Source organism: Aquarana catesbeiana, linkage group LG01 (assembly GCF_042186555.1).
Source record: "Aquarana catesbeiana isolate 2022-GZ linkage group LG01, ASM4218655v1, whole genome shotgun sequence".
Lineage (NCBI taxonomy): Eukaryota > Metazoa > Chordata > Amphibia > Anura > Ranidae > Aquarana > Aquarana catesbeiana.
The window spans coordinates 102142986-102163145 of record NC_133324.1 but is presented as its reverse complement, the minus strand read 5'-3'; the positions used below and the strand labels follow the sequence as shown (position 1 = coordinate 102163145).

Here is a 20160-nt window from a genome sequence, read left to right as displayed (position 1 = left end):
CCAGTGCTTAAACGCAATACTCCAATGACAGTGGGGTGTTACTATGCAGATCAGACACTCTATGTCTTCTTCATGCAGCATGCACTAGTGTAGGTAATGGCCCCTTACCTAGCGGTGCTAGGTCAACCGCATATAAGTTGTTAACTCTCGAGGTCCTGGGTCTCTCCTGTGTCTCTGTGTCCAGACTTGCTGACTCTACAGGATCCTATTGGGGGCTGGGATATGTCTAGTTGTGGTCCTAACTGGGGTCCTGGGACAGTGCGGCTCCTAGCTCCTCCTCCACATCATGTCTCCATTGTATGTAAGATATAGGATAAAGTACCCAGATAGTGAAGAATGTTTTTATAGGTCACTTTATTCACATAAACCATATACAGAGTACTCACATTAGCAGTTGTTCTCATAAAGCATGGTATCCTACGAGCAGCGAGCTCGCAATGCATTCAGCAAGGAAGGTAAAACGAAACAAGCCTATTCCGTCCCTACGCGTGATGTCACTTGATCACGTGACTTCTTCAGGGGATAATCCCTGAAGAAGTCTGGACACAGAGACACAGGAGAGACCCAGGACCTCGAGAGTTAACAACTTATATGCGGTTGACCTAGCACCGCTAGGTAAGGGGCCATTATCTACACTAGTGCATGCTGCATGAAGAAGACATAGAGTGTCTGATCTGCATAGTAACACCCCACTGTCATTGGAGTATTGCGTTTAAGCACTGGCTTTTGAACACTATTTATTTCTTTGGACACTTGTATTATTAATTTACTCTGGACACTAATTATCAGAGTGGGTGTATTCACTCACGTGATCATTCACATTATACTGGCACTGTCGCACGGGTCGCAACATAAGGATCAGGCGACCATTTCTTTTTTCTTGTTTGCTTCACTTGTTTTCTGTTTGTTTTCACTTGATATATGACTTGTTCGTTTATATTTTATTGCTTCATTTTTGCACTTTAGCATATGTATGAGTTTGATCTTTAGATTTAAGGCACAAGAGCACGAGCACTTTGGCTATATTGAATTTCTAAACATTTTTAACATATGCAAAATTGGTTTTTATATATTACTTTTTTAATCAATATATGCACCAGTGTTTATTCTTATATTTATATCACTGATTGGATCTACATATGTAATTAATTTTGAGTCACTACATCTATGCATACTCGCTATTCCAATTTATGCGATTCTCTGACGTTTTTCACTATTTAAAACATCGTGATCTATGGATACTAGGAAATATTACCTATCCCTATAAGCCGAGACCCCTCTGGTTAGCGCAGCACCCCCCCCCCTCTCAGTGTATATTATTTAGTCTGTAGGAAAGTCCACAAACTATGGTATATATCTAAAAATCGATCAATATTGATGTACTGACGGCCTCATTTCTTAAGGCCTGAAAACGCCAGGACAGTACATATAACTGGCATAACAAGTTTTTTGGAGTTGTAATTTTTTTGTCATAATCTTTTGGAAAATTAAGAAAGTAAAAAAATATGTTTTTTCCCCAATTTTTTTTTACAAACTGTCACCGGTACAGTACAGTGTCACCATATAACTGGTGTGGTGGTAATCAGGGACACTGACTGGTGACAGTAAGTAAAAGAAAAGGAACATAAAATCATTTTTTAAAATGTTTACTCTCTTTTTTACTTAGATTTTTTTTTCTTTGACATACTGTGACCAGAGCGATACAGTGTTACCATAGTAACACTGTACTACTCTGGGGAGATGATCAAGATTTTTTACACGCTATGATTGCTTATCATGCCCTGTACACACGATAGGATTTTCCAACAACAAAACCGTGTATTTTTTTCCGAAGGATGTTGGCTTAAACTTGTCTTGCATGCACACGGTCACACAAATGTTGTCGGAAATTCCAAACGTCAAGAGCGCGGTGACGTACAACACATACGACGAGCTGAGAAAAGTGAAGTTCAATAGCCAGTGCGGCTCTTCTGCTTGATTCCGAGCATGTGCGGACTTTTGTGCGTCTGACTTATGTACACATGCTCGGAATTTCTGGAAAATTGAGAACCTGCTCTCAAACATTTGTTGGCGGAAATTCCGGCAACAAATGTTCTATGGAGCATACACACAGTCGGACTTTCCAACAACAAGCTCACGTCCAACATTTGTTGTCCGAAAATCCTATCGTGTGTACAGGGCATAACAGTGATATAACCAACCATTTTTTCTGAATGAAAACTATTAATTCAGTGTTTACTATTGTGATTAGCTGTGATTGGCCACAGCTAATCACATGGTACAAATGGGCTGTGACCAGTCATAGAGATCAACACTATAGTACACAATAAATGGCATGAATAGAAGCCATCCGTTGTGTATAATTGTCATGTGATCTGCTGTGATTGGTCACAGCGATCACATGGTACCAGCAGTGAGCTGGATCAATGATCTGTCATCTGCTGTGTCCGGTGGACACAGTGGGTAACAGAATGTGCCACAGCACGGCCCATTGGGCGTGCACGAGGCATGTTCTGGGGAGAATGTAATAAGATATCCACCCAGAACGAGAGAGCTCCTGTCCGGCATATTGTCAAACGATAGGCTGGACTAATGTAACAATGCAAATCTATGCATGCTTAGAATGCAGCTTAGAATTCAGCTTTGATCAAAACTTCTATTTTGTCATTTTTTATTTTCATTGAACATAATAAGGTATTCGTTGCAAAGTGAATTTTACTGGGATTTACCTAATTCCTTAAAATTCACTTTGCAAAGTGAACATGCTTTACTTCTTTAGCAAATAGGCTTTAAAAATCCACAGTAGCTGCAAAATCACAGGTCATGTTTAATAATTGCAAGCTTTTGAGGCTAATATCTTTTAACAAAGTTTCAAAGTTTTTAACAGAGTTTCCTTTTTACAAAAAATGCATTTTCATTTTGTACATACTACTTTGATAAATAAAAAATGAAACATCTAATTGTCTCAGTGAAGTCATGGGTTTAAAAGTTGCAGCTGTCAGCAAAGTTTATTCGTATGTTGTGGTCTGTGGTATGTATCACACTTATCTGACTAGGCTGTTGCTGTGGATAGGATAGTTTCAGTTTTGAAAATATACAGATGTACCGTTTAGAGAAATGACACCACATGCATTCCTTAAAAATAGCATTCTTCTGGTGTTTTGCAATGTTGAATGTTCGGTTACAGACGTTCACCCTAAATGTGTTTCTAAAACCAAAAAAAGAAGTAGAGATAACCTCAACTACAAACTCTACAGACCCAAACCAACAGCTGACTTCTGTGTCTGAATCAAGTTGGGTCCACAATGAAAATGTATGTGCTAATCCATGCTGACACGTGTTCAATGCATTCAATTAAGAATTTCATCTATTTGACTTATTGGCACAATGAAGGTAAACACACAAATATAGCATATGAGACTTTCACTGCAACAAGACACATTGGCATGAACAGGTCTGAGTGATTTCTGTGTTTTGCCATCACATGAAAAATCACAAAGCCATGAGTGTTCCCAAGATGGTAAAAGATTTGGGGCATCTTTGGGCACTCCAATAGGAAAAAAGAAGAGTCAGCACATGTAGAGTGCCATGGTGAAGTATGGATGTAGTCACACTGCATAGACAGAAGCCATAAAGGGGCACGGTGAAATGGAAAATGATCCTATGTGCTGTATATACAGTATACATATGAGACTGTCCCTGTACCCCCCAAAAAATCAGCACAATAATTAAAAAAAAAACCCACTTTCCTCCAATATATGTTTTTTTGAGAAGAGAATATAGGCAGATTGTATTAAAAATTTTCGTTTGAGTGGGGGGTAGTCTGTTGTTGCCTTTGTATGATGTCCCCTTGCCTTAGATGATGTGATTCAGAGCTTCCGGAGTTCTCTGGAAGCGGGCCCAAGACATACTTCTGGTTCTCAAGTGATATTATTCATGTTGCTATAATATAAGTAATATTAAGCTACTTATGGGCTCATAGTGATCGGCTCCCTGCCTACCAAGGAAGCCCAATCACAGGGCGCAACGCGGAGGAGCTGAGCCTGTGATGTCACGCTGCCATCGAGCCGATACACGGTGTTGAGCTGGATGATGACAGTTGATGTTTTTAATGCGCTGTGTTTAATGACATTTTGTAAGTGTATTTTTAGAGGGGGTTTTTAATAAATATTTGAAATTTGAATACACTATGTCCATGCCTTTATATTCCATGTGATGCATGTATGGGGTTCTGTGACCATACTGGAGAGTGGAAGGTGTGCTCATCCTGAGCGTAATATGAAGGACTAAGAGTTGTTTCCTGCGGAGCAACATCAGTGAGAATCACGAAAAAATCTGATTATTTATCTTATTAAGGTGAGCAGGTTTTCCACCTGGTGGTGGAGATGCACTGAAGCATAAAAAAGTAGTAAGGTCACTGAGTGATGTTTTTGCTCACTGACTGAAGATGTAGTGTCAGTCAGTAAACAGTATTTAATGTCAGTCAGTGAGCAGTATGTAGTGTCTGTCAGTGAGCAGTATGTAGTGTCAGTGAGTGAGCAGTATGTAGTGTCTGTCAGTGAGCAGTATGTAGTGTCTGTCAGTGAGCAGTATGTAGTGTCAGTCAGTAAACAGTATGTAATGTCAGTCAGTGATCAATATGTAGTGTCTGTCAGTGAGCAGTATGTAGTGTCTGTCAGTGAGCAGTATGTAGTGTCTGTCAGTGAGCAGTATGTAGTGTCGGTCAGTGAGCAGTATGTAGTGTCGGTCAGTGAGCAGTATGTAGTGTCAGTCAGTGAGCAGTATGTAGTGTCTGTGAGTGAGCAGTATGTAGTGTCTGTGAGTGAGCAGTATGTAGTGTCTGTCAGTGAGCAGTATGTAGTGTCGGTCAGTGAGCAGTATGTAGTGTCGGTCAGTGAGCAGTATGTAGTGTCGGTCAGTGAGCAGTATGTAGTGTCAGTCAGTGAGCAGTATGTAGTGTCTGTGAGTGAGCAGTATGTAGTGTCGGTCAGTGAGCAGTATGTAGTGTCTGTGAGTGAGCAGTATGTAGTGTCTGTGAGTGAGCAGTATGTAGTGTCAGTCAGTGAGCAGTATGTAGTGTCAGTCAGTGAGCAGTATGTAATGTCAGTGAGCAGTATGTAGTGTTGGTCAGTGAGCAGTATATAGTGTCAGTGAGCAGTATGTAGTGTTGGTCAGTGAGCAGTATATAGTGTCAGTGAGCAGTATGTAGTGTTGGTCAGTGAGCAGTAAGTAGTGTCAGTGAGCAGTATGTAGTGTCAGTGAGCAGTATGTAGTGTTGGTCAGTGAGCAGTATGTAGTGTCAGTGAGCAGTATGTAGTGTTGGTCAGTGAGCAGTAAGTAGTGTCAGTGAGCAGTATGTAGTGTCAGTGAGCAGTATGTAGTGTCAGTGAGCAGTATGTAGTGTTGGTCAGTGAGCAGTATGTAGTGTCAGTGAGCAGTATGTAGTGTTGGTCAGTGAGCAGTATGTAGTGTCAGTGAGCAGAAGCCTCTCTCCCTCTGCCACTTACAGCACCACTGGATGAAGGGAGACTTGCAGGGCTGCTCTCTCTGCTTCTTCATCTTCAGCTGCTGGATCAGCCATAGCAGCCACTTGTGTGAGCAGGGAAAGGGGTGGAAGCAGGGAAGGGATTGGTCCTTCCCACCACCTCTGGCTGCTAGGAGGAGAGGTTAGGAGTGAGAGAATTCCCTCTGAACCCAGAGAAGAGGGGGGTGCCTAACCTAACTCTTCTGCTGCTTGAGGCGAGCACCAAAATGCCTGGCACTTCTGTACAGAAATAACAACCTCCACCCCAACACTGGATGTCAGTGGCAGTAAAATAGTCTCAGGATCTGTCAAATTTACAACATTTTAACTTCTCTGCCATCTCATACCCCTGCAAAGCATCTCTACGTGTTAAAGTGTTAAAGTGGGAACAAGTTTTAGGAGAGGAGCTACCCCTTACCACCTGGCAAACAATATGGTCTCAGGCGGTTAAGAGCTCCATCTGCACTTTATATAAAGAAAACCAGTATATTATACTTTTTTACTTGCACTTAACTCCAGACAAATTACTGCAGATTATAGATGTTGGAGATGTAGGAGGGGTCTGGGAAATCTCCAACATATTTTCTGGTCCTCTCCACTCCTTGCACCTTACTGGGGCACAGTGCATGTATTCATCCATCAGGTCTTTGACTCTTGGATCCCATTTACCCTTAAAACTTTTCTTTTGGGCTTACCCCCTTTAAAATGTTCTAAAACATACAAATGACTATTATCATATCTCCTTACAGAGGCATGGTTTTTAGTGGTGCTTCGGTGGAAACAGCATGAAACATCTTCTTTGACGGAGCTCCACGCTGGGATCCAGGATGTATAAAGGATGGAATATCTAACAGCCTCTCTGAATGACTTTCCTGGACAGACATAGAAGGACCTGGGAGTTGTGGAGTGCCATAGAGTTCCCCCTTAATTAACGCTGGTGATCACTGTGTATAACTCTTCCTTTTCTGCCTTGGGGGATGGGGAAGGGGTTGGCGGGTTTCACTGGATCTCGAGACGCATTGGACATCTTTCTCTTTCTTTTCTCTCCTTCTTATCTCTTCTTTTATGTCCTCCCCTCTTTTTTTTCCTTCTCTTCCCTGTTCTTTACAAACACATTTTTCAAGAGACTACAGTATACTGCTGATTCCTTGTTTCTATACCCGCTCTATGGTTATATTGGCTATGTTATAAGCAGTAAGCAGAGTTCATGATGATTATGCCTGATATAATAATTCTTGATGTGTCCTTCTTGAGCAGACCCATTGAGTATAATTGGGAATCTGCCCTTTCCCTCTTTGACTAAGATGTATTAGTCAAATACACTAAGATGTATTAATATTATTATTAGACACATTTGTCCCTAATTGTATGCTATTGTGGATTCCCCCCCCCCCCCCTTACTATTACTCTGTTATTATCTGTTTCTCCCTTTCCCCAGCATTGGTTTTCAGTAGCAATAAAATCACCCCCCTTCTCTCCAGCTTTGGTGGTCAGTGGCAATATAGCACCCCCTTACCTGCAGCATTGTTGGTCAATAGTAATAGAAAGGTCTCTTTGACTTCAGCACTGGTGGACTGTGGCATTAAAATAGTTACCCTTTCCCCAGCATTCATGGTCAGTGGCAGTCAAATAGCCCCCTCTCTCCCCCAATGCTGGTGATTGACATTAAAACGTTGTCCCTTTCCCAAGCATTGGTGGTCATTGGCAGTAATATAGTTCCTCCTGCCCCCAGGATTGGTGTTCAGATGACTCTTACCTTAGAGAAGTCTGTGTCTCACACCATTGCATCACCTTGCCACTTCGTTCTGCTGGAGCCAAATATATACTGTTGGGCAGGGAGATCATTCCCCTCGACAGTGTGGCTCAGATGCAGTGCTAAGAACCTTAGCTTCAACATTTGTTCTGAAGACAAGGCCCAGATATGCGGGACCCCAGGATACAGTTTAAATCCAGGGAAAGTCCAGGGAAAGTCTTAAAGGATCTCCATTGATCGGGCACCATCTGAGTCAAGGTTTTGACTTATTTTCACGGCAGGTGTGCCTCTGACTGCATACCATCAGATGAGGTGTTCTAGTGTAAAAATTCCAACTTCAGTTGAATCCCTCTGTATTGCTGCCAATCACAGTTCTGCACTCCATCATACTTTTGTAAGAGCAGGAGAGGTTGACCCAATTGCAAATTCAGAGCTTGAATTTGAAATTAGTACATTGTCTGCCCCAGGTGAGAGGGTGTACAGCAGGGATAGGCAACCTGGGGCCCTCTAAGCTGTTATGGAACTACATTTCCCATGATGCATTGCAAGGCTGGCACTTACAATTACTCCCAGAGGCATGATGGGACTTGTAGTTCTGCAACAGCTAAAGAGCCCCAGGTTGCCTACCCCTGGTGTACAAGAACCTAAAGGTGGCTGGGCTTGATTTCTTCTGGTTGGTTTATGATTTTGCATACTCACGGTTATACTTTATAAAAGTATGTTAAAGCAATATTAAACCCCAAACCAAAAATATAATATTTTGCAGTTTACTAATCATTAGAGGTGGAAGATGCATTTGTTTTCTTTTTTAGACTTTTTACCTTTTTGTTTTCACCTGGTGATCTGGCCAGTAACACACCTCCTCCTTGGAAGTAGGAGCACAGGGGCACCTTTGGACAGCAGTCCTTTGACAGTCTGGGGGGAATCTTAGATGTACTAGCAGATTTAAATATACTAACAAATTGAAGCCAAACTCCAGCTCACACTTTATAAGTAGTAATAGCAAACAGTTATTTTTTTTCTTTCGGGGCAATAGTTTTACATTAAAAAAAGTAAAACTGATCATTGTAAACACCTCTGGTAGTGTTGAATAGTTTGTCTCATCCCTTTAAGTGATACATCTGCGAAAGAACTTGTTCTTTTGAAAAACAACAGACTTACTGGCCAGATCATCATATGAAAATAGAAGAAAGAAAGCCTAAAAAAGAAATCTAATGCAGCCATCACATCTAAGAATGGGTAAGCTGCAATATAATAAATGTTTGCTTTTGGATTTAATACTGCTTTACATCTGTAGTCACTATTATTTCTGAAAACACATCTTACACTTACTTACAAAGTCTCTTTCTCTGTTTTACAGATATGATAGTTTATCATCTCTTGAAAAATGTCAAATCCAATTATATTATCTGAACAGCAGCCACAGTTAAAACACAGTCCTTATATGGTAAATCAGTGAGATGAATATGACCAAACAGATGTTCCAGTGACAGATTACACAACTGCACAGTAAATGCAATTTTGAGAATATAAGCCCAAACTCCAAACTCATATTTATGCATCTCTGTATTCATTAATACATCATTAAATGTATTTTGTTAAATGCAAGCAGCATAAGTATCAGAATGACACTTAGTACCAGCCACTTGCAACCACTGTACAACAGAGCTGAGGCTGTGAGAGGGAGAAGCAATGCAAATAGCCAGTCAGCTGTCCTGCAGTGCTCATATGCTAACAAGGATCATGCTGGTAGGATGAGAGAGCAAACTTGAAAAAGAGATAAGCTCGACAGTGTGCTGCTTCTTCTTTCACTGCCCAGTCAATGACTGGAGAAACGACAAGTCCTGTGTTACTTAACTGCAGCAGAGAAAACTGGGTTTACATGTACCTCAAGAGATTTTATCAGTAAACAACAAATCACACAGTACATGATTACACAGTACATATGACTAGATGGTTTTCAGAAAAAAAAACTATTATGATTTTTACAATAATCTCCATCTTGTTTCTTTGATTCAATCTTTGTCAGATCAGACACAAAAATGTTGAAATTAGGAACATTATGGCCACGCACTGGCACTCATTGCAGGAGGATCCAATCCTTAACAAATACATTGGTCAATACCCAGAAATAACTTTTAGGCGAGTCCAATCATTGAGGGACAAGCTTGTTTCAAGTCACTACACTAAGGATTTACCACATGACCCTGTACAGTCCATGGGCACCTTGCGCTGTGGGAGATGCGCGTTCTGCCCATGGGTTCTACCGAGTTATAAACTTAAGCTCCCCAACGGGGAAATCTTCTACCCCAAGTTCTCCGCAGCCTGTGAGACACAGGCGGGTGGTGTACCTTATGATCTGTAAATGTGGGGCTTTTTATGTTGGGAAGACGGCCAGACAAATTAGACAGAGGATTAATGATCATATATACACATCAGGTAATGGCAAGATACTTACTCCGGTCAGCCAACATCTTGACCTTCATCATAATTTTGACACCTCTTCTCTTTTTTTGTTCGGGCTGTCATCCCCAAAAACCCAAGAGGGAGAGAATGGGACAAACTCATCCTCCAGAAAGAAACCCTCTGGATTGAACGATTAAATGCTATTTATCCTCCTGTGTATAATGAAACGCAATCGTATAAATCTTTTAGTCTGTCACTGTGCCTGATATGCTCTTGTTTTGATCTACACACTGTGATCTTATTAGTTTTGATAGAACTATTCTGAGTCCCCTGTCAGTATTATGCCGCGTACACACGGTCGGATTTTCCGAGGGGAAATGTTGGATGTGAGCTTGTTGGCTGAAAGTCCAACCGTGTGTATGCTCCATTGAACATTTGCTGTCGGACTTTCCACCAACAAATGTTGGCTATCGGGTTCTCAAATTTTCCGCCAACAAAACTTTGTTGTCGGAAAGTCCGATCGTGTGTACGGGGCATTATTGTTTATCTGTTTAACCAACAAGGGACCTCCTTCTGACATTGCTATATTTGGTCTGTATTTATTGCCCTTACATTTCAACCAAGCCTCATTTATACTTACTGTTTTGAATTATTCAAAATACCCTTTTCTGTAATTTCCTTCTATAAAAACCTACAAATTTAGAAATTCTTTATACCTATTTTTAGGTTAATACAACAAGCTTTAAATGGCTGTTTAGGGTTATGTATTTTGATACAATTAAGGGCTCTTTCACACGGGGCGGATCCCCGCTGAGCAGGAGAATGACAGGTCTGTCTCTGCACACTGTGCAGAGACGGACCTGTCAGAGCGCCGCTCTCCCCTATGGGGGATCGGATGATGATGGACCGTAGAGTCCGTCGTCACCCGATCCGATCCAAAAACGGATGGAAAAGTAGGGTTTTCCTCCGTTACACTTTTTCGGATCGGAGCGGGTCAGATGTCAGCGGACGTTCATCTGCTGACATCCACTATTCCATAGGGATACATGTATGTCCGTTTTTCATCTGAAAATGGAAGGATGAAAAACGGACATACGGATCGTCCTTGTGAAAGAGCCCTAAGTCTACTTATTTTTATATGTTTACGTGAGATGTCTATGTAAACATATAAAACAGTCATATATGGCTGCCTCCAAGCTGCTTAGTTAGGCTATCTTCCTCATCTGGGACCCTACGCACGGCTCTGTCTTCTTAATCCCCATTATCTATACTGGCTACTGAAGGTAAGGTTTGCGCTGACTACTATTGGTCACCTTTTGATACTTATTCAATTGCTTTGTTCGTTTTTTTATTTTTATTACAACTTACTGCATCTCTGCATTTCTCGTTTCTCTTTTTGTTTTATCATTAGACATTGCCTCTTTGAGCTTTAGATCCTTCTTGGATCATTGGACAACCTGTCTCACTGGTTGAGTTTAGAGTGTTAACTGCCAGTTTAGACTGCTATGATAGATTACCCTCTACCAAAAGTGTGTTGTCAACTACAAGTCTCGGTTATTATGGTTACCAACTATTGTCAGTTTTAGGCCTGTTCAGCCATTGGTAAGCCTTTCTCCCTCTTTTTATGTTATATCCTATATAATATTCCTTATTTGCTGGCCATTTTTTGGCAAATATATATACATATAGTTTTGGGTATTATAGGTTGTTCCTCTTCTTTTTCCCGCTTTACAGAATTTTATTATTTCAATACTGGGGATTCTTTGCCTGACCCCTATAATATACTACTTTGAAAAATTATAGTATTATGTAAGTATCTATTTTTATGGAATATATCTATATTACCTGATTGGGTACAAATAAACTCTTTTTCTTTTCTTTTTTAATTTTATTTCTTTTTTGTATTTTTGATTGCGCCCCCATGGGAGGCCTGTGCTTCCTGCTCCCCTGATGGTCCCCGGACTTGGGCTTCATTTTTCCCACCAGATTCCACTAAAATGACCATTTCACTGTTCATAATGTTCTGTTTTATGTATTAGATATTCTGTCATACTTATTTGATGTTTTTTTTATATGTTCATTAGATCTGTAAGCTCCTGAAGAAGCGCAATTGTGCGCGCAACATGTAGAGCGAAAAATCTTCCTGTGACCTCATACTGTGACTCAACCACTCCATGCACTTTATTCCTCCTGGATGCTTCTATTTACATATTTCTAATTAAATCCTATTAGATTAGAATAGAATATCTGGAGGTTCTACTTGAGTCCTTGGGGTCATGCACTAAAATAATGTGTTTTCTTTTTATGTTTTGTAAATCACGATTTTAACTTTATCCAATTAAAATTTCCAATTTTTTATCTTATGTGTGTGCCTATAAAGTCCATCTTTGCAATTCCATATTTTTTTCCATTCACTATCCGGACGTTGGCATATTGTTACTAGTGTGTCCACAGTGGCACCCTGTGAGGATACACATTAAATTTCATAAAACCTTTTTGACAAAAATGTTGTAATCTAAAGCCAGTGATGTCATCTTTAGCAACCAATTTATAAACTTTTATTATTTCTAATTCCCAAAGATAAAAGGGGAAATGTTTTTATTTTGGGTGTTCCGAATGAAAATGGTCAGAATTACACACCACAAGGGACACGTTTATTCAGTATCAGAAAAAATAAGCATGAATAAAAAAAGGTACATCAGCAATTCAGCATGAATAACAGAACAACATTTAGCTATTATAACGCATATAGCTATAAAAGTCTCTATTGTTGTTACTTACTGCGAGATGCTACCTTCTTTTTTTAATTAAAAAAAAAAAAAAAATCTATCAGTGTATGGACAGCTTTAGACTACACTAAACTATTAAAAATTATACACCTTATGTCTTTGTCCTGATAGCCATTGTCAACCAGGACTGAATGTGAGGGAAAATCCACAGTGTTGAGTTGTCTTCACAGCAAGAATGATGGGGACACTGGTTGTGGTGACAGCTATCTAATGCCCCGTACACACAATATGAAAATCAGGCGACAGATCGTCCGACTTTTTTCGCTTGCTAGTCTCAAGTATAAATTGAATAGGTTACTAAAGTTAAGAAAATTCTCGTACGACAGAAAAAAAATATAAAAATAAAAATTCGGAAGTGATGTCATGTGTTGTAGTGTATTTGTATTGTATTTTCGGATGACAGCTGTACTGACTAAACAGAAATCGTACCATCTGGTATCGTACGAGGAAAATTTTCGTGCTTTCACCATTGGATAATATTGGATGAACTGTCGTGATCGGCTATCGATAGTTGTGTACTAACCATCAGATTATCGTACAATCACTTTGAGCGGTATTTTTCGTGGGATTTTCGGATCATGTGTACGGGCCATAAGACAAGACTTCCCTCCCGTTCTGTCTATAGGACAGAAAATGAAGTGAAATCTCCACAAACGGACATGGGCAGCAAAGCAAAGACCAGACAGGAGTTTAACCATGCCCTACTCTGGAACTCTAAAAAAAAAAATATATATATATATATATATACACAGACACTCTAGCTATCGCTCTATCTATCGATAGATATCATTTAAAGTTTCAGTCCACCATCCACAAATTATGTTTCAGCTTGATATCAGGTGCAGCTAGATGGGTTGAGCCACCTGCTGGCTACCAAGGACACCAATTGTAAATTTTCTCCACATCTCCAGGATATGCTCCTGCTCGCCATGGAGTTCGACTCTTGCTCTAGCAGAAGTAATCACTAGTTACTTCTCCTGTTTCATTCACAATGACTTAAAGAATAAATCAATAATAATCAAACAGAAGCACACAAACATAGTTGAGTGACAGCAGAGAAAGACGAAGTGATCCATCGAGTCTGCTCCTTTTTTACATTTTGTTTGTCTTTTCCTTTGTTCAGCCTTTCTTTCTCAAACATGTTTTTAAATTCATTTACTGCTGACCGTCTCACTATGTCTGCTGAAAGTCTGCTCATCAACTTACTTTTTTAGTAAAATAATACATTTTAATATTAGTTTAGAGCTTTTCTTCTGGGAGTTTGAGGTCATGTCCCCATGGTCTTGATAAACATCAGGCATTGTAACTTCCTATAGTGGGTGTGCAGACTTAGCCTCGGTTCACACCAGAGGCGGCACGACTTGCAGGTCGCCTCACCGAGGCGACCTGCACACGACTGCCGGGGCGACTTGCAAAACGACTTCTTTAGGCTCGGTTCACACGGGGGCGACTTGTCAGGCGACCTAGCCGCCTGACAAGTCGCCTCCCGTTCTGTACAATGGAACCGTTCTAATCGGAGCGACGCAAGTCGCTCCGACTTAGAAGAAAGGTTCCTGTACTACTTTGGGGGCGACTTGCATAGACTTCTATACAGAAGTCGACTTGCAAATCGCCCCGGCAGTCGTGTGCAGGTCGCCTCGGTGAGGCGACCTGCAAGTCGTGCCGCGTCTAGTGTGAACCGGCACGTATAGAAGTCTATGCAAGTCGCCCCAAGTCGCCCCCAAAGTCGTACAGGAACCTTTTTCTAAGTCGGAGCTACTTGCGTCGCTCCGATTAGAACGGTTCCATTGTACTGAACGGGACGCTACTTGTCAGGCGACCTAGGTCGCCTGACAAGTCGTCCCAGTGTGAACCGAGGCTCAGGAACTTAGGTAGAAATGTTACACCACATACTTTCAGGTCATTTGTTTCTCCAACACCTTTCAAAAACTTAGTTTAACTAAAGTATAGTATAGCCAAAGAATATATAAGCACACACCAGAACACCTGGTCTGAAATGTAGCAGATCAGCTTCAGCTTGTCTCCTTCCAAGCCATGCCCCTCTAACACATTTCACCCACACATGGGCTTAGTTGTAGAGGTTTTACATGGGTCACAGTATAATATAGTTTACAAATAGCAGCCTACTACTCATTACAGTGGTGTCATTGTTTGACCTTCTTTCATTCAACTTTTACCCAATGATCCTACCAGTTCCTGAGCTCCCAGTTCTTGGGTGGCAATGATTCATGAAAAGCTCCCTAAACAGAAGCAGCCTAAGGGCTCTTTCACACGGGGCGGATCAGTGATGATCCGCCCCGTGAACACCCGCTGGCTCAGCGGGGATCGCTCCGCCGATCCCCGCTGAGCAGAAAGATGACAGGTCCATCACTGCACGCTGTGCAGCTACGGACCTGTCAGAGCGCCGCTCTCCCCTATGGGGGATCGGATGATGACGGACCGTAGTGTCCGTCGTCACCCGATCCGATAACGGATGGAAAAGTAGGTTTTTCCTCCGTTACACTTTTCGGATCGGAGCGGCGTCGGATGTCAGCGGACATGTCACCGCTGACATCCGACGCTCCATAGGGATACATGTATGTCCGTTTTTCATCCGAAAACGGAAGGATGAAAAACGGACATACGGATCCCCCGTGTGAAAGAGCCCTAAGGCTGGATTCACAGCTACGCATTTTTTGTGCTTTTTGCATTTTGCAGATTTGCACTACAGATCGTGTTCCATAGGAAACCATGTTAAAAGGACTCTAGTGCAGATCTGCAAAATGCAAAAAGCGTTAAAACTGCATAGGTGTGAATCCAGCCTTAGCTGCACAGTCCCTGTGGATTTCAAGCTAACTTGAAACTTTGAAAAAGCACCAACACTAGCGTGTTTTTTGATGCATTTTGCATTTTGCAGAAATGCATGGGAATTTTTTAACATGGGTTCCTATGGAACATGTACACATCAATGCCTTTTTGTACCTCTGCATTTTTGGAAAGGGTAAGGGACTTTTTTTCATGCAAAATGCAGCGTTTTGCATGTAAGGCTCGATTCACACCTATGCATGTTGCTTTTGAGCGTTTTTGGAGGTTTTTTTTTCATGCTTGCCACGTTTTTGAGCCGCGTTTTTGCGGCGTTTTTGCCGCGTTTTTGCGTTTTGCGTTTTTTTTTTTTTATTTTTTTTTACAGTCTTAAAAAAAAATTACAAAAAAAAAAAAAATAAAAAACGGCAAAAACGCACCAAAAACGCATCAAAAACGCATCAAAAACGCTGCAAAAACGCAGCACTTGCGTTTTTGATGCTTGTCCATTGAAAACCATTACATGCAAAACGCTGCTTTTTGCATGAAAAAAAGTCCCCGACCCTTTCCAAAAACGCTGAGATACAAAAAAGCATTGATGTGAACATGTTCCATAGGAACCCATGTTAAAAAATTCCCGTGCATTTCTGCAAAATGCAAAATGCATCAAAAAACGCGCTAGTGTGAATGGGGCCGTAGGCTCGATTCACACCTATGCATGTTGCTTTTGAGCGTTTTTGGAGGTTTTTTTTTCATGCTTGCCACGTTTTTGAGCCGCGTTTTTGCCGCGTTTTTGCGGCGTTTTTGCCGCGTTTTTGCCGCGATTTGCGTTTTTTTTTTTTTTTTTCATTTTTTTTTACAGTCTTACAAAAAAATTACAAAAAAAAAAATAAAAAAAACGGCAAAAACGCACCAAAAACGCACCAAAAACGCATCAAAAACGCTGCAAAAACGGTGCACTTGCGTTTTTGATGCTTGTCCATTGAAAACCATTACATGCAAAACGCTGCTTTTTGCATGAAAAAAAGTCCCCGACCCTTTCCAAAAACGCAGAGATACAAAAAAGCATTGATGTGAACATGTTCCATAGGAACCCATGTTAAAAAATTGCTGTGCATTTCTGCAAAATGCAAAATGCATCAAAAAACGCGCTAGTGTGAATGGGGCCTAATAGAATTCAATGGACCAGCATCAAAAACGCAAGTGCAGCGTTTTTGCAGCGTTTTTGATGTGTTTTTGGCGTTTTTTTTTTTTTAACTGTAAAAAAAAAAAACGCAAAACGCAAAACGTGGCAAAAACGCTGCAAAAACGCTGTAAAAACGCTACAAAAACGCTGCTCAAAAACGTGGCAAGCATGAAAAAAAAACCTCCAAAAACGCTCAAAAGCAACATGCATAGGTGTGAATCGAGCCTTACAGCTTGGCGTCCAAAAGAATTGCAAGGCATCATAGGACGTTGATGCAATTGAGAAGGAGGGTGCACAAAGCAGAAGCTACCTAGGGGAACCCATTAGGTTGGCACAGCAAATTGACTTTGTAAGTTTTGAGAAAGTCAAAGTATATCTTTATCCTCACTGGAAAAACAGAAGTTTATTGGCATTTGAAACGCCAAATGCTTATAACAACATGCCAACGTGTCTAAACATGGTAACTCGCGTTTCGTTTATAAGCGTTTTCAATGGGGGTACATTTCCACTTAAAAACCATTTAAAAATGCTTCTAAACGCAAACATGGTGAATCGCGCATAAACACGGCATGTAAACACGGCAAAACAGACATTTTTAACTGTCAGTTACTAGCTGTCAAGTTCCAGCGTTCAGGAGAGGTTTTGAAACGTCTGTGTACATGAAGCCTAAATGTTTAATAGCCTGCTGACCAGCCACCGCAGTTGTACTGTGGCAACGTTGCTCAGTTGTGCGAACCGCCGGGCTCCATCGATCGCTCGGGCACACGCAGAACCCGGAACTGTGTGCGTAAACACACAGTTTCCGGTTCTCTGAGCAGAGAACTGACAGATCGTCTGTTCATACAGAGTATGAACAGTGATCTGTTAGTTTCCCTGTACAATCCCTATCCCCCTTCAGTTAGAACACAAACTAGGACACATATTAACCTCTTCACTGCCCCCTAGTTTTAACCCCTTCACTGCCAGTGACATTTTTACAGTAATCAGTGCATTTTTAATCGCACTGATCGCTGTATTAATGCCAATGGTCCCAAAAATGTGTCAAAATTGTCCGAGGTGTCCATCATAATGTCGCAGTCATGATAAAAATCGCTGATCGCCGCCATTACTAGTAAAAAAAAAAAAATATTAATAAAAATGCCATAAAACTATCACATATTTTGTAGACGCTATAAGGCGCAAACCAATCAATATACGCTTATTGTGATTTTTTTTACCAAAAATATGTAGAAGAATACGTATCGGCCAAAATTGAGGAAAAAAATGTTTTTTTCTATATTTTTTGGGGATATTTATTATAGAAAAAAGTACAAAAATAATGCGTTTTTTTCAAAATTGTTGCTCTTTTTTTGTTTATAGCGCAAAAAATAAAAACCACAGAGGTGATCAAATACCACCAAAAGAAAGCTCTATTTGTGGGGAAAAAAATACAGCAATTTTAATTGTGAGCCACGACCGCGCAATTGTCAGTTAAATCGACGCAGTGCCGAATTGCAAAAAGTGCTCTGGTCTTTGGCCAGCCAAATGGTCCAGGGCTGAAGCGGTTAATTCTGGCACTTCCTGTGTAATGGTGACTAGTCTGCCTTTCTACACCCTGCATGCAGAAGCATTGTCACCCCCAAATTCCAGTGGTGGGCTACAACAGGATGTGCTGATAACTAGACTAGATTCTGAAACACCTGTCTTCACAGGACTTTTTGACAGCAGATCCAAGGGGCAAAGAAAAGAAAATGATAATAAAAACATTTAAAATTAAATACATTATAAATAATATATATATTATTTTTCACAATATAATTTTTATTGAAAATGTTTTAAAGTATATAAATATACAAGTAATGCATATAAAATAGGAAGGTACAGTATATGAAAAGGGTTGGGCTTCATGTACACTACTGATGGTAAACGGACGTTTAGGAGCAGTTGGGTGTTTTTTTCAGCTGCTCCTAAACTCTCCTCTGTTACCTTATCAGTACATGTACACAGGGTTGTTTATAGTCGTTCCTAGGCAGTTGAGGTTAAAAGCATTTATTGGAAAGCAAAAAAATGCCTTCAGGACGGATGTATTTGAAACGCCAAACACCTGTAACAGCTTGTAAACATGTGTAAACATGGTAACTCGCATTAAGCTGCATTTTTGTTTACAGGCGTTTTTCATTTGTGATTAGTAAAAAAAAAAAAAAAAAAACACTTCTAAACGCAAATGAGGCTAAACGGACGTCTTTAAACGTCGGTTACTATCTGCCAAGTTGAATCGTTCAGGAGAGGTTGTAAAACATCCCATGTACATAGCCTTACAAGGTAACAGTAGGAGTATGTAAACATAAAACGATAAAATGAAATAAGATGCGCTTTAAACAAATCTCATTTGACTGAATAGAAGGGGGGGGAAGGAGAGAATAGACTTCAAGGTCAGTTTTGAGAAAACTACAAGTAGATTTTACAATAGGTATCCCAATGGACAGACATTGCAATAGTCAACATGGTAAACTAAATCTAGAACCAATAAAAAAAAAATCCCCAAAAAAACTCCCACAAACTTTTTGTAATTCATCGAAAGTTACTCTTCCGGTGTCAGTTTTCTGCTGGAGGGTTTAGTTGTACTTTACATGTGTTTTCCTTTTCCAAAGACACAAGAGGAAGCAAAAGGAAATCTATATCAAGTAAAAGTAATTTCCCTATTACACAGCGGAACAGGTGTCCCCATTGGAAGACCTTCACCTCTAACATTTTTTAGTTCCTATCCCTTTCTTCCTCAGGGACAATGCCCCCCAGGACAAATAGAAAAGTTGAATGCACCTAGCAGTGACACAGACACAAATACAGTTTGACAGGGAATTTAATTCAACTACCGCACTATTAATAAAAAAATAAAAAATAAATAAAAAAATTCTCTGTACACACACTTCAAATATACATTTTGGCTGAGCTCACCCTTTAAATGCCAAAAAATTGTTTTCACTTACCTGTCAGCAGACAGAAGTACACTGTTAAAATCCAGCACATGGTAGAGCTCTTGTCTTGCAGAAAGTAGAATAAAATACCTGTATGCTCCAGCAGCCGGAGAGAAAATGATTAGCTACAAAGTAGTACAAGACTTCCTAAAGCAATACTTCAGCTTGTCCAGCAGCACACTACTACAGCGAATGATCATGTACAGTGATCTCCAACCGATCCCACGCTGTGTAATCTGCAAACATCTTCTGTGAGAAACAGAGCCTGAGATTGCAGTAACTGTTCTCCAAGGACCAATATGTCAGTTTTGTTTAATTCAAGCCACTGTGAACACTGTCAGCTCTCCAAAAAAAAAAAAAAAAAAAAATCAAGCTGATCATTTTTTCTTTTTTTTTTTTCTTTGCGTTTCCTGGTGTTGCGAAGGAAATACAATCTCACTGCAAACGTGATGCACAGAAGGCTAAAACATATATAAGTCTTAGCAAGAACAGAAGATTGTGGTTGGAGCAGATCAAAGAATGACCACAGATCCAGACCTCACAACATTTCCTGTTTGCAAATGGGAGTTGACATTTCCTTACTGTCAGCCCCCCACCTCTTTTTTTTTTTCGTAAAGAACAAAATAGTATTCATTTTATTTAGCCTTATCATGTAAAGTAGCGTAGATGTCCAAGACCTCTGGTCTAATTTTATAGGAGGCTATTGTTTTGAAAAGAGCAGCTGTCGAAATCCTTAACTATAACCCATTAACTTATCTTGGAATTTA

General features: G+C 40.4%; 1 protein-coding gene across 1 annotated transcript in view; it reads right to left on the bottom strand.

Annotated features, from left to right (window-relative positions):
- Positions 1-19939, bottom strand: part of ITGA1 (integrin subunit alpha 1) — a gene marked incomplete in the record, with an annotated part of 198473 nt that extends 178534 nt beyond the window's left edge. The window contains 1 exon segment of the mRNA XM_073622297.1: positions 19406-19939. Within this exon segment, the coding sequence (XP_073478398.1) occupies positions 19406-19445 (40 nt within the window).
- Positions 19940-20160: the final 221 nt, after the last annotated feature.